The following is a 15,926-nucleotide window of genomic DNA, read 5'->3' as shown; positions in this document are numbered from 1 at the left end:
AACTATCCTTGTGGTGTGACCGGAACAACCTAGAACTGACCACACTCAAAACTGTAGAAATGGTGGTAGACTAGGAGAAACCCTTCCATCCTTCCACCTCTCACAATACTAGACAACACGGTATCAACGGTAGAGACCTTCAAATTTCTAGGTTCTATCATATCTCAAGACCTAAAATGGTCACCTAACATCAAAAACATCATCAAAAAAGCATAACAAAGAATGTTCTTTCTGCGCCAACTCAGGAAGCTCAAACTGCCCAAGGAGCTGCTGATCCAGTACTACAGAGGAATCGTTGTGTCTGTCATCTGCACCTCTATAACTGTCTGGTTTGGTTTCTGCAACCCAACAGAACCAACACAGACTTCAGAGGATAATCAGAACTGCAGATATGCACCAAGACAAATTCCTTGTGTGTCCAATCACACTTGGCCAATAAAATTCTATTCTATTCTATTCTTTTATATTTCATTCTATTCTATTAACTAGATCGCACGGACTGGTCCAAACCAGTAGCAAACCAACCACTGGTATATAGTGTTTGTACACCGCATATGCTGATGTGTTACCATTCCTGATTTCATTTTGTATCGTATTATTTGACATTTATATTTAATATTTGTGTTGGTTTGTTTTAATGTAGGTTGAAAGTTAATGGTTCCTTTAATTTACTTTGGTTTAGATTGTAATGTTTTTTTTTCCTGAAATACAAGTAGTCCTGGAATGATGACTGCAATGGAGGCGGCCTCATTTCAGTCATAATTTGTGTGACACTTGTCAATCGGGTAACCCACGTGACCGACTCAATTTGTTAAGTGAACCAATTGATCCCTTTTTGAGGTGGCTTTATAAGTAAATGTTGATTCTTGGCGAAATAGTTGTAAATGAGTCATGTGACTAGGGGACACTGAAAACAGTTTTAAATGTGACCCAGCGCCAAGTATCAAAGTACAGTCATGACTATGGGGGAAAGACCTGTCATAACTTTGAATCCAGTGGTGTAATCCCATTTTTTCCTACTACCGGTTCTGTGGGCATGGCTTGGTGGGTGGGGCAGAGAAAGGATACTGCAAAATCTCCATTCCCTCCCCACTCCAGGAGAAGAATATTGCAAAATATTGCAGCTGCGAGAGCAATCATGGGCTTCCCAAGATATGCCCATGTTACACCAACACTCCGCAGTCTGCATTGGTTGCCACCAATTTCCGGGCACAATTCAAAGTGTTGGTTATGACCTATAAAGCCCTTCATGGCATCGGACCAGAATATCTCCGGGACCGCCTTCTGCCGCATGAATCCCAGCGACTGATTAGATCCCACAGAGTTGGCCTTCTCCGGGTCCCGTTGACTAAACAATGTCATTTGGCGGGACCCAGGAGAAGAGCCTTCTCTGTGGCGGCCCCAACCCTCTGGAACCAGCTCCCCCTAGAGATTAGAACTGCCCCCACCCTCCTTGCCTTTTGTGAAGTTCTTAAGACCCATCTCTGCCGTCAGGCATGGGGGAACTGAGACATCTCCCCCAGGCCTATACAGTTTATACATGGAATGTTTGTGTGTTTGTTTGCTTTTAATAATGGGGTTTTTAGTGTTTTTTAAATTATTAGATTTGTTCTTACATTGTTCTTGTTGTTGTGAGCCGCCCCGAGTCTACGGAGAGGGGCGGCATACAAATCAAATAAACAAACAAACAAACAAACAAACAAAATCTCCATTCCCACCCCATTCTGGGTCCAACCAGAGGTGGTATATACTGGTTCTCCAAACTACTCAAAATTTCTGCTACTGGTTCTGCAGAACCTATCAGAACTTGCTGGATTTCACCCCTACTTGAATCCGGGTTGTAAGTAGGTTGTAAGGGGGGGGGGGTGCTGTCATAACTTTGAATAGTTGCTAAGCGACTGCTTTTAAGCTAAGAACTATCTCTAGATACTATTGCTATGGAATATTTCATACATCACTTTCCTAGCACATTGGGACATAAGAGAATTTTGATTTATGCTGCTTCTTATGTTTTGCAGGATGGATAAAATAATATGCTACATCTCAGGTATTTCTAGATTAAATTAGCAACGTCAGTAGCATATATATGTGTGGGTGTTTATTACATGTAATTGAGGAATAACCTTATGAGGAAGTTTACATTAAGGAGGTGCTTTAATAACATATTTATGAACCTTTTATCTTGTTACATTTGTAATTAATATTAAGATTGCATGTATTCCTTTAAAAACAAACTTTTGAAAACTGTTGGTGAAAGATGATCGATGGATGATGAAAAACAATGTTGAAATTAATTTTTTTTTTAAATCCATCCTGTCACAAAACCTATATTAAATCAGATTTGTGTTGTCAAGGATACAATTGAACACAAAGGACCCATTGAATAGACTTCAGATCTATAGATTTAAACATCTATACTTTTTAGGGTTGTACTTTTTCTCGCTTGATGTTGATTTAGAATAGAATAGAATTCTTTATTGGCCAAGAAAATTTATACAAAATGTTTTACCGATGGCATTATGCACTAGCACGCTTAGCTAAAATACACACGAGTATAAGTAATAAATGCTGGAAGTGTAAAACAGCCATAGGAACATATTATCATATTTGGTGGTTATGCCCGGAAGCAAAAAAAAATTGGATTAAAATTCAGGGCTGGTTGGAAGAAATATTGGAATATAAATTAGAAACAAAACCAGAAATGTATTTATTGGGGATAATTAGAGGTCAACACAGCAAAGAAAACTATTATTTAATAACACATATACTAACATCAGCAAGATTGGCATTCGCACAAAATTGGAAACAAGAAAAGATACCAAATGAAGAGATGGTGATCAACAAAATGTTAGACTGCGCTAAATTAAGTAATTTAACGTATGAATTACAAGATGAACAAAATAAGAACTACTATAGAGTGTGGGAGAAACTGTATAACTGGATAAGAGGGGAAAAAAATAAAGCAAGAAAAGGAATTAGTATTAAGTTTTAAAAGTATTAGTATTAACAAAATATAATGGAAAAAAACAGAATTGTTAAATATTAATTATGTATAATGGATAAGTATAAATGTTTAATGTTGTTTGTATGTTTGTCGTTATAAAATTATAATTATTATTATTATTTTTTTTAAGAATTCTTTATTGGCCAAGTGTGATTGGACACACAAGGAATTTGTCTTTGGTGCCTAGGCTCTCAGTATACATAAAAGAAAACAATACATTTGTCAAAAATCATGAGGTACAACACTTAATGATTGTCATAGGGGTCAAATAAGCAATGAGGAAAAAAAATAATATTAATAAAAATCTTAAGGAAACAAGCAGCAAGTTACAGTCGTATAATCATAAGTGGGAAGAAATGGGTGATAGGAATGATGGAAAAAACTAGTAGTAATAGTAGTGCAGACTTAGTAAATTATGGGGGAATTATTTGTTTAGCAGATTGATGGCATTCGGGGGGGAAAAAACTGTTCTTGTGTCTAGTTGTCTTGGTGTGCAGTGCTCTGTAGCGACATTTTGAGGGTAGGAGTTGAAACAATTTGTGTCCAGGATGTGAGGGGTCAGTAAATATTTTCACTGCCCTCTTTTTGACTTTTGCAGTATACGGGTCCTCAATGGAAGGCAGGTTGGCAGCAATTGCTTTTTCTGCAGTTCCGATTCTCCTCTGAAGTCTGTGTCCGTCCTGTTGGGTTGCAGAACCAAACCAGACAGTTATAGAGGTGCAGATGACAGACTCCATGATTCCTTGTTAGAATTGTATCAGCAGCTCCTTGGGTAGTTTGAGCTTCCTGAGTTGACGCAGATAGAATATTCTTTGTTGTGCTTCTGTGTTGTGCGTGATTATTACTTAGATCACTGTTTCTCAACTTTGGTCAGATGTGTAGACTTCATCTCTCAATTTTTTAGACATAATGGATGTCAATTCCATAGTCCGCCATGCTGGCTCGTGAATTCTGGGAGTTGAAGTCCCTACATCTTAAAGTTACCAAAATTTATTTATTTATTTATTTATTTATTTATTTATTTATTTATTTATTTATTTATTTATTTATCAGATTTGTATGCCACCCCTCTCCATAGACTCAGGGCAGCTGACAACAATAATAAGACAATATAAACAAATCTAATATTTAAATTAATTTAAAAAAACCAATTTAAGAAACCAATCATAAATACAGACAAACCATGCATACATTTTGTAAGCCTAGGGGGAAGGGAAAGTCTCAATTCCCCCATGCCTGACGACAGAGGTGGGTTTTAAGGAGCTTACGAAAGGCAAGGACGGTGGGAGCAACTCTGATATCTGGGGGGAGTTGGTTCCAAAGGGTAGGGGCCGCAACAGAGAAGGCTCTTCCCCTGGGTCCCGCCAAACAACATTGTTTCATCGACGGGACCCAGAGAAGGCCAACTCTGTGAGACCTAACTAGTTGCTGGGATTCGTGCGGCAGAAGGCAGACCCGGAGATATTCTGGTCCGATGCCATGAAGGGCTTTTTAGGTCATAACCAACACTTTGAATTGTGACCGGAAACTGATCGGCAACCAATGCAATTGAGAAAGACTGCGCTTCATCTTCATTTTGGTTATTAGCAGATGGGTTTGGGTTTTTTTAAAAAATCATTTGTCCAACCTTAATACTTAAAAAAATCCTGAACAAGCTGGTCATATTCCTGCAATCTGAAAATTGCAGATTGGCCGTGTGTGTATTTTTAAGTAGCTGACAAATATGTACCTTAAGGTAGGTGGAAGAACGTTGCTCATGTTGATCTTTAAAAATAAAAGAACAAAAGAAACAGATTTTGAAGTATCCCATATTTCAACCTGTTCCTCCCACATCTTACAGCATTAATCCATAAGCTAAAATTCTTTTACCTCTGACTAATTATGTTATCAGTGAAGGCAGCATTTTAAAATAAAACCATGAGTGACTGTGAAAGGGATCTTGGAGTCTTAGTGGATAACCAGCTAAACATGGGCCAGCAATGTGCAACAGCTGCTAAAAAAGCCAACACAATCCTAAACTGCATGAACAGGGGGATACACTCCAAGACCAGAGAGGTAATAATACCACTCTATAAGGCCCTGGTCAGGCCGCACCTGGAGTATTGCATCCAGTTCTGGTCACCACACTTCAAAAAAGATATAGAGACTCTAGAGAGGGTGCAGAAAAGAGCAACTAAAATGATAAGGGGACTAGAGTCCAGGCCTTACGAGGAAAGGTTGCTGGAACTGGGCATGGATCGTCTAGTAAAAAGAAGGGCTAGGGGGGACATGATAGCTGTATACAGGTACTTAAGGGATTGCCACGGAGAGGAGGGGGACACACTGTTTTCCAGGGCACCAGAGGGCCGGAGGAGGAACAACGGTTGGAAACTGACCAAGGAAAGATTCAACCTGGAGATAAGAAAGAATTTCCTGACAGTGAGAGCGATCAACCAGTGGAACGGCCTGCCAGCGGAGGTTGTGAACTCCCCAACTTTGGATACTTTCAAGAGGAGATTGGACTGCCATTTGGCTGGGGTGCTGTAGGGTTTCCTGCTCAAGCAGGGGGTTGAACTTGATGACCTGTAAGGTCCCTTTCAACTCTAATAATAAATAAATAAATCCTTACAGGAAATCTGTTTTTTGCTATAACTTTCAGGCAGGGTGAAAGACTCCCAGTTCACTTGTGCTTGTCGGTTGTCAAAGAGCTGGTTGCTAAGGGAGTGTGAGGTTCTACCCGGATGTCGCCAGTTGGGTTCTTTTACCCTCTGCGCATGCACAGAAGGTAAAAGAACCCAAATGGTGGCGTCTAGGTAGGTGGGTGGAGCTTCACACTCCCTTTTCGATGAGGTCTCCGACGACCAACAGATATGAGCTTTTCATCCTTGCTTTCAGGTAGGGATTTTGGTTATGGTTTTGTAGGTACAGTGGTACCTTTACTTACGAACTTAATTAGAAACATAGAAACATAGTAGTGCTGCGTGACAAAGAATTGCTATTAATCAAAACTACTAAAAAATCAAATATAACTCTTTTCTCTGTTTATTTAATAGAATATCTGTTTTCAAGGTATAAAACAAGAATTTAAAATGCAATATCATATACACAGTGTTCCCTCGCTTTTTGCAGGGGTTGCGTTCCGAGACCGTCCACAAAAGTCAAATTTCCGCGAAGTAGAGATGCGGAAGTAAATACACTATTTTTGGCTATGAACAGTATCAAAAACCTTCCCTTAACACTTTAAACCCCTAAATTGCAATTTTCCATTCCCTTAGCACCATTTAGATTATTACTCACCATGTTTATTTATTAAAGTTTATTAAAAAAAAAAATTAAAAGCAGACGAAAGTTTGGCCATGATATATGACGTCATCGGGTGGGAAAAAACCCGCAAAGTATTTTTTCATTAATATTTTTGAAAAACCGTGGTATAGACTTTTCGCGAAGTTCAAACCTGCGAAAATCGAGGGAACATTATTATAAACTACAAATTACATGTTATTGATTAAACCATTGATTATAATATCTCTAAGAACAAAAAGGAGGCTGTCGATTGAGCCAGCCTCAGGAGGGGAGGGGAGATATACCATATTCTCGTCTTTTAATTTCTTGTCTGTATTGTATATTGTTTAGATGTAAATGAATTGTTAGTTGTTATTGTTTAATTGTTTATATGTAAATAAAAATTAATTTTAAACAAAAAAGAAACATAGAAGATTGACGGCAGAAAAAGACCTCATGGTCCATCTAGTCTGCCCTTATACTATTTCCTATATTTTATCTTAGGATGGATATATGTTTATCCCAGGCATGTTTAAATTCAGTTACTGTGGATCCATCCTATGATAAAATACAGGAAATAGTATAAGGGCAGACTAGATGGATCATGAGGTCTTTTTCTGCCGTCAATCTTCTATGTTTCTATATTTCTATTATTGTTACTTTGTTATAATGATTATTATTACTTTTGTTGTTTTGCATGTACATGGAAAGCTTATGCACTGGAGACAAATTCCTTGTATGTCTATCTCACTTGGCCAATATGTCTAGTCTAATCTATTCTAGTTGAGTTTAGTCTAGTCTAGTCTAGTCTGGTCTGGTCTGGTCTTTATTCTTATTCTTCTTGTTGTTCTGTTCTATTCTATTCTATTCTATTCTACTCTATTCTTTCTGGTCTTTTCTGGTCTGTACATGGATTGTACAGTTTTCTGGATTTAAATGAATTAATGGCTTTATGAACTCTATACAGTAAGTAGCTGATTTTGCCCTACTGTATTATACCATTAAAAAGACCTTGCCCCACCTTAAAGGTAATCAAACTTAGCTAGTTATTTATATGGTCTGTTTAAACATGTGCAAATGTAGACCTTCATATGATGCTGCATTTTCTCAAAGTTTAAAGACAATAGGAGATATTGTTTGAGCCTTATCAGAGCTAAGTAGATTTGATTCGTGATTTTGCTACCGCCACAGATAATTTTTTAAAAAATGATTGTTTTAAAGAATGCCTTAAATATGATTATAACAGCACAAGTACAGTAATGCAGTAATAGGGCAAGACTGAGGCTCGATGTAATCTGTCAGCTATTATCTTTACTTTCAAGTCTTTTTCAGCTTCAGTTATTTTCTTTATACTTGACTTGGAGTTTAAGCTGTTGTTGTCATTTACAGTAATAGGAATGACTTTGCAACCAAAGTGTTTCCAGAACTGAAAACTGACACATATACTTGCTTTTGGAGTTGAGTATATGAATGACATCTGTGCATTTTTTCCCTTTGATGCTACGAAGTGTTGACCTTACAACTTCTTTATGAATCACAAACAATTTTACAGCATTTTTGATTGCATATTTATGTATTGGGGAAAAGAATGTTTATGTATTGGGGAAAAGAATCTTTTTTTCATGAAGCAGATAACTGTAGAAGTTCCTGTTATTAGTCACTGAATTGTTATAGGGCATGGTGTATGTGCATAGCTACAAATAGAAACATAGAAACATAGAAGACTGACGGCAGAAAAAGACCTCATGGTCCGTCTAGTCTGCCCTTATACTATTTCCTGTATTTTATCTTACAATGGATATATGTTTATCCCAGGCATGTTTAAATTCAGTTACTGTGGATTTACCAACCGCGTCTGCTGGAAGTTTGTTCCAAGGATCTACTACTCTTTCAGTGAAATAATATTTTCTCACATTGCTTTTGATCTTTCCCCCAACTAACTTCAGATTGTGTCCCCTTGTTCTTGTGTTCACTTTCCTATTAAAAACACTTCCCTCCTGAACCTTATTTAACCCTTTAACATATTTAAATGTTTCAATCATGTCCCCCCTTTTCCTTCTGTCCTCCAGACTATACAGATTGAGTTCATTAAGTCTTTCCTGATACGTTTTATGCTTAAGACCTTCCACCATTCTTGTAGCCCTTCTTTGGACCCGTTCAATTAAATGTTGTACCTTATGATTCTTGACCAATGTATCTTTTCTTTTTGTGTACACTGAGAGCCTATGCACCAAAGACAAATTCCTTGAGTGTCCAATCACACTTGGCTAATAAAGAATTCTGTTCTGTTCAGAAAACACTGCAATTCTTAAGAGAACCAGTGACTTGCTATGAATGCTATTTTGCTGAAAACCGGAAGTAAATGCCGGTTTTCAGCAAAACTATTGCAAAATGTAGTCATGGAATTATGGGGTGCTGCAAACAGCCATAAATTGCAGCTCGGTTTTGCAGTTACATGGTTGGCTGATGGTGGGGACAATCACTAAGCAAACCTGTCATAATTCAAGGACTACCCCGAGTGAATATAGGAGAGCTACGCTACTGCATGACAGAAAAAACATTGAAGGTGCTTTGTGACATGCATATTTTCAAGAAGCAGATTTTTATTATTTATCTGCTTTCCAAGTGAACTGCAGTTCACAAAACTTTGCCTTTTAATCATACAGTGGTACCTCAAGATACGAACCCCTCGTCTTACGAACAACTCGTGATACGAACCCGGGGTTCAGAAAAATTTTGCCTCTTCTTATGAACTTTTTTCGAGTTACGAACCGGCGTTTGGAGACTGCTGGGAAGCCGCGCGGCTGTTTTAAAAGGTGACAGCCGGGCGGCGGGGCTTCCCAGCAGCCTCCCGAACGCCGGTTCGTAACTCGAAAAAAGTTCGTAAGAAGAGACAAAATTTTTCTGAACCCCGGGTTCAGTTCGGGAGGTTGCTGGGAAGCCCCCCAGCCCGGCTGTCACCTTTTAAAACAGCCCCGTGGCTTCCCAGCAGTCGCCGAACACTGAATGCGGAAGTTCGGGTTTGGCGTTCGGCTTCGGGAAGCTGCTGGGAAGCCGCGTGGCTGTTTTAAAAGGTGACAGCCGGCCTGGGGGGCTTCCCAGCAACCTCCCGAACCCCGAAATTTTGCCGAATCTCCGGGTTCGAGGTTCGGGAGGTTGCTGGGAAGCCCCCCAGCCCGGCTGTCACCTTTTAAAACAGCCCCGCGGCTTCCCAGCAGTCGCCGAACGCGGAAGTTCGGGTTTGGCGTTCGGCTTCGGGAAGCTGCTGGGAAGCCGCGCGGCTGTTTTAAAAGGTCACAGCCAGGCTGGGGGGGCTTCCCAGCAACCTCCCGAACCCCGAACTTTTGCCAAACTTCCGGGTTCGGGAGGTTGCTGGGAAGCCCCCCCAGCCCGGCTGTCACCTTTTAAAATAGCCGCGCGGCTTCCCAGCAGTCGCCGAACGCCCTTTTTTTTGCAGGGTTTTTTTTGGGTTGCACGGATAAATTGACTTTACATTGTTTCCTATGGGAAACAATGTTTCGTCTTACGAACCTTTCGTCTTACGAACCTCCCCCTGGAATCAGTTAGGTTCGTAAGACGAGGTATGACTGTATTTGGTGATTTTAAAATCAGATTCTTTCTGATCTTTGACTACTGAATGTAAATAGTGGTAAAGAAAATTGCAATGAGTCATGCCCTCATATCTTGGTATGTCTTTACTCAATTTCAGGAAATCGTCGAAGAGTTTTAATCCATTTTACTCCTAATGAATAGGTTGTTAAGATAATTACAATCTAATGAAGAACGCTTTTCTTAACAAATACCTGTAGGATGAACAATTTGCTGCTTAGCTACCTTATGTCATACACTTAGTATTAAATGGATTTTTTTTTTCAAACTGTATCAGTTGGTTTTAATTTTATACGACTTTTAGAAAGGCAGTTTTTGAATTAATTATCTGTGGTGACAGTTGCTGTAAAAAACCTACGTTCTCTATGATTCAGGAGTAGAAAATGCTTATCATGTAAATATAAAAAGTTGTCTAGGTGACGTTGCATCATGTCCAATGTTTTTTCTGTTTTTAGTTGTATTATAAATGTGTTATAAATAAATTAAAAAATGAATGGAATGAAATGACTGAAAAATAAATCTAAAAAGTGGTATCTAGTTCAGGTATCTCGACTTACAACTGTAGCAACCCGACATTTGGTAAGTGACTCATATTTATGACTCTTGCCGTGTTGGAGTATAAGACGCACCTTAGTTTTTGGGGAGGAAAATAGGGAAAAGAATCTGCTTAGCAGGTGTTCATCTGGCTAGCGTCCTTAGTCTGGTCAGCTTCAGCACATTATTTTATCTCCGGTTAGGGGCATTAAAAACTTTATTTGAAGAGAGTAACAGTGAAAGAGCTTGCAAGCCAGTAAAAGTTGGGAACATCATTAGCACCTGGAAAGAAACATTTGGAGCAAGTAGAGCAATGGAAAAAACCCTGCAAACACTTGGGGCTTGGAAAACATTCTTCACAGAGAGTAACAATGAAAACTAGTTATTAAGCCAAGTTATTGAACTTGGTTAACTTATTTTGTAGTGATTGAGTTTACCATAACAGTTGGAGGTATAGCTCAAATGTTTTAACCTGTAAGTTAATTAACCAAGGGTCTCTCATTTTACTTATGAGAAAATACACCGAAAGTATTCTTTGTCTTGAATAAGAAGATGCCAGAGACCAAACAGATGGTAACATCTGTGAATTAGAAACATAGAAAAATAGAAGACTGACGGGAGAAAAAGACCTCATGGTCCATCTAGTCTGCCCTTATACTATTTTTTGTATTTTATCTTAGGATGGATATATGTTTATCCCAGGCATGTTTCAATTCAGTTACTGTGGATTTACCAACCACGTCTGCTGGAAGTTTGTTCCAAGCATCTACTACTCTTTCAGTAAAATAATATTTTCTCATGTTGCTTTAGATCTTTCCCCCAACTAACTTCAGATTGTGTCCCCTTGTTCTTGTGTTCACTTTCCTATTAAAAACACTTCCCTCCTGGAGCTTATTTAACCCTTTAACATATTTAAATGTTTCAATCATGTCCCCCCTTTTCCTTCTGTCCTCCAGACTATACAGATTGAGTTCATTAAGTCTTTCCTGATACGATTTATGCTTAAGACCTTCCACCATTCTTGTAGCCCGTCTTTGGACCCGTTCAATTTTGTCAATATCTTTTTGTAGGTGAGGTCTCCAGAACTGAACACAGTATTCCAAATGTGGTCTCACCAGCGCTCTATACAGCGGGATCACAAATTGTTAATCAGAGCTGGCTTATTTGAGATCTTCATAGTGAAAGTCTATCTTACCAGTGCATCTTGCAGAATACCAGGCACTGTATTTCATTTGTGGAACTAATTAAACTGAACAATCTTGCAGATAAATGAAGCTTATTCTTTAGTCTATTGATAATTATTTTGATTTGATGTTCCTTTTACAAAAATGTAAGTTCTCCCTTTTAAGCAATTATAAAAAACATTTAAAAGGAATACTTTCCATTTAGAAGGTTTTCTTTCTCACATAATTGTTCACTTAATGAACACGGTATTAATAATTTAGTATACTTGGGGGGAGTTAAACCTTCAATTTAATTGTCTAAGCGTTCAGCACCATGGGCTTTTATTCAGATTGTCTTTTACTGCCGTTACTTTGGCTTTTATTAATTGATTACAAAAACAATCTGAAAAATGAAAAATCTGGAAATTTAAAAAAAGGAAGCAAAACAAAAATACAAACAGAAGTAACAAAAATGGCATTTAATTATAGACAGAAATTCATAATATAACCACCTGCATGCAAGAACCAGTAACTGAAGGAGAATACAGTAATACCTTGTCTTACGAACCTAATTGGTTCCCGGGGGTGGTTCGTAAGATGAAAAGTTTGTAAGACGAAACATTGTTTCCCATAGGAAACAATGTAAAATCAATTAATCCGTGCAAGGGGGAAAAAAACGCAAAAAAAATGACGACGCCCGGCTGTCACTTTTTGAAACAGCTGGGGGGTGGGCTTCTCAGCATCCTCCTGAACCCGAACGCCAAACCCGAACTTCCGGGTTCGGCATTCGGTAGGCCGCCGAGAAGCCTCGCCGCCTGGCTGTCACCTTTTAAAACAGCTGGGGGTTTCTCGGCGGCCTCCCAAACGCCGAATCCGGAAGTTCAGGTTTGGCGTTCGGGTTCAGGAGGACGCTTAGAAGCCCCCCGGCTGTTTTAAAATGTGACAGCCGGGTGGCGGGGCTTCTCAGCGGCCTCCCGAACCCAAACTTTTGCCGAACTTCCAGGTTCGGTGTTCGGGAGGCCGCCGAGAAGCCCTGCCGCCCGGCTGTCGTCTTTTGAAACAGCCGGGGGGCTTCTCGGCGGCCTCCCGAACGCCGAACCCGGAAGTTCGGGTTTGGCGTTCGGGTTCAGGAGGACGCTGAGAAGCCTCCCGGCTGTTTCAAAAAGCGACAGCCGGGCGGCGGGGCTTCTCGACAGCGGCGGGGTCATAAGAAGGAAAAAGTTCGTAAGAAGAGGCAAAAAATTTCTGAACCCCGGGTTCGTATCTCGTGTTGTTCGTAAGACGAGGGGTTCGTATCAAGAGCTACCACTGTATTTGTACGTCAGGGTTGAAATGAGGGACTATGGTGCTGTCTGAGCTTGCAAGATGGGACAAAATTCTCTTAAGAACTGTCTTGTTTAGCAACAGAAATTTTAGACTTTATTGTAGTTGTAAGTCGAGGACTACCTGTATACAATTGAATTTCTTTTCCCTGAATTGACTTTCTTTTCCTCTGTTTTCTTTTTCCTCCTAGGCTTTAGATCAGGACAGAACTGCACTACAAAAAGTGAAAAAATCTGTAAAAGCAATATATAATTCTGGGCAAGGTAAGCTTCATTTCTCCATATTATTATTTACTGCCTCTTAAAAATAAATACATTTGAAATAAATTGTTTTGCACTATAATGATTGGGGAGAATTTCAAAATACAGTGGTGCCTCTACTTAAGAACTTAATTCGTTTCGTGACCAGGTTCTTAAGTAGAAAGGTTTGGATAGTTCTTTATATTATCGATATATTTAAAAAAAATATTCCTAAACCTATGGAATAGCTATTGTGTTCTTTCATTTTTTTTTTTACTTCGAAATATGTTTTTGGATATAGAGTCGTACCTCCACTTAAGAACTTAATTCATTCCATGATCTTAAGTGGAAAAGTTTGTAATTAGAAGCAATTTTTCCCATAGGAATCAAATGTAAAAGCAAATAATGCGTGCAAACTCATTAGGAAAGAAATAAAAGCTTGGAATTTGGGTGGGAGGAGGAGGAGGAAGAAGAGGAGGAGGACAGTCGCTGCCGAAGGGAGAAGGTAAGGTGAGGGAAATTTTAAAAAATCCAAAACTTTAAGGCTTAAAAAAAAAAGAGGGACTCTGAGGCAGCGAGGAGGAGCATGCACCTCCCATATACCCGGTGCGAGGCTGCCTTCCATACACTGTGCCTCTTCTTCTTCCTCTTCCTCCTCTCACCCAAATTCCAAGCTTTTATTTCTTTCCTAATTGGTTTGCACACATTATAGAAACATAGAAACATAGAAGACTGACGGCAGAAAAAGACCTATGATCCATCTAGTCTGCCCTTATACTATTTTCTGTATTTTATCGTAGGATGGATATATGTTTATCCCAGGCATGTTTAAATTCAGTTACTGTGGATTTATCTACCACGTCTGCTGGAAGTTTGTTCCAAGCATCTACTACTCTTTCAGTAAAATAATATTTTCTCATGTTGCTTTTGATCTTTCCCCCAACTAACTTCAGATTGTGTCCCCTTGTTCTTGTGTTCACTTTCCTATTAAAAAACACTTCCCTCCTGAACCTTATTTAACCCTTTAACATATTTAAATGTTTCGATCATGTCCCCCCTTTTCCTTCTGTCCTCCTGACTATACAGATTGAGTTCATTAAGTCTTTCCTGATACGTTTTATGCTTAAGACCTTCCACCATTCTTGTAGCCCGTCTTTGGACCCGTTCAATTTGATCAATATCTTTTTGTAGGTGAGGTCTCCAGAACTGAACACAGTATTCCAAATGGGGTCTCACCAGCGCTCTATATAGCGGGATCATAATCTCCCTCTTCCTGCTTGTTATACCTCTAGCTATGCAGCCAAGCATCCTACTTGCTTTTCCTACTGGCCGACCACACTGCTCACCCATTTTGAGACGGTCAGAAATCACTACCCCTAAATCCTTCTCTTCTGACGTTTTTGCTAACACAGAACTGCCAATACAATACAGTGATCCCTCGATCATCGCGAGGGTTCCGTTCCAGGACCCCTCGCGATGATCGATTTGTCGCGAAGTAGCGGTGCGGAAGTAAAAACACCATCTGCGCATGCGCAGATGGTGTTTTTATTTCCACCGCAGCAGCGAGGAGCCGAAGATTGGGTTTCCCCGCCGCCTCGCTGCTGCTGCTTGTCCGCGCGCGTGCCGCCCGCCCCCCCCCCCCGCGCTGTTGCTGGGGCCGCTTCTCAGCTGAGAAGCGGCCCTGGGGTTTCCCCGCGCGCGCGCGCGTGCCGCCCGCCCCCCCGCGCTGTTGCTGGGGCCGCTTCTCAGCTGAGAAGCGGCCCTGGGGTTTCCCCGCGCGCGCGCGCGTGCCGCCCGCCCCCCCGCGCTGTTGCTGGGGCCGCTTCTCAGCTGAGAAGCGGCCCTGGGGTTTCCCCGCGCGCGCGCGTGCCGCCCGCCCCCCCCGCGCTGTTGCTGGGGCCGCTTCTCAGCTGAGAAGCGGCCCTGGGGTTTCCCCGCGCGCGCGCGTGCCGCCCGCCCCCCCGCGCTGTTGCTGGGGCCGCTTCTCAGCTGAGAAGCGGCCCTGGGGTTTCCCCGCGCGCGCGCGTGCCGCCCGCCCCCCCGCGCTGTTGCTGGGGCCGCTTCTCAGCTGAGAAGCGGCCCTGGGGTTTCCCCGCGCGCGCGCGTGCCGCCCGCCCCCCGCGCTGTTGCTGGGGCCGCTTCTCAGCTGAGAAGCGGCCCTGGGGTTTCCCCGCGCGCGCGCGTGCCGCCCGCCCCCCGCGCTGTTGCTGGGGCCGCTTCTCAGCTGAGAAGCGGCCCTGGGGTTTCCCCGCGCGCGTGCGTGCCGCCCGCCCCCCCCACGCTGTTGCTGGGGCCGCTTCTCAGCTGAGAAGCAGCCCTGGGGTTTCCCCCCGCGCGCGCGTGCCGCCCACCCCCCGCGCTGTTGCTGGGGCCGCTTCTCAGCTGAGAAGCGGCCCTGGGGTTTCCCCGCGCGTGTGCCGCCCACCCGCCCACGCCGTTGCTCGCGCCTTACCGGGGCAAGAGGGGGAAGACCCAGGGAAGCCTCTGCCCGGCGGGGAAACTCCACCATCTACGCATGCGTGGAAGGGCACGCATGCGCAGATTGTGGAGTTTACTTCCGGGTTGAAAACTCGCGATATAGCGTTTCGCAATAGGTGAGATCGCGAAACTCGAGGGACCACTGTACTCAGATTGAGGATTTTTTTCCCCCAGGTGCATTATTTTACATTTGGAAACATTAAACTGCAGTTTCCATTGCTTTGACCATTTATCTAGTAAAGCTAAATCATTTACCATATTACAGACGCCTGCAGGAATATCAACCTTATTGCACACTTTAGATTCATCGGCTCT

General features: G+C 41.7%; 1 protein-coding gene across 1 annotated transcript in view; it reads left to right on the top strand.

Moving 5' to 3' along the window:
* The window catches only part of ASAP1 (ArfGAP with SH3 domain, ankyrin repeat and PH domain 1), a 139,282-nt gene that overhangs the window by 27,699 nt on the left and 95,657 nt on the right, over positions 1–15,926 (top strand). Inside the window, exon 3 of the mRNA XM_070748302.1 lies at positions 13,085–13,157. Within this exon, the coding sequence (XP_070604403.1) occupies positions 13,085–13,157 (73 nt within the window). The remainder of the gene's footprint in view (positions 1–13,084; positions 13,158–15,926) is intronic.

This window comes from Erythrolamprus reginae, chromosome 3 (genome assembly GCF_031021105.1).
Source record: "Erythrolamprus reginae isolate rEryReg1 chromosome 3, rEryReg1.hap1, whole genome shotgun sequence".
In the NCBI taxonomy this organism is placed as follows: domain Eukaryota; kingdom Metazoa; phylum Chordata; class Lepidosauria; order Squamata; family Dipsadidae; genus Erythrolamprus; species Erythrolamprus reginae.
The sequence above is the reverse complement of the archived record's forward strand: the minus strand, read 5'-3'. Positions and strand labels throughout refer to the sequence as shown.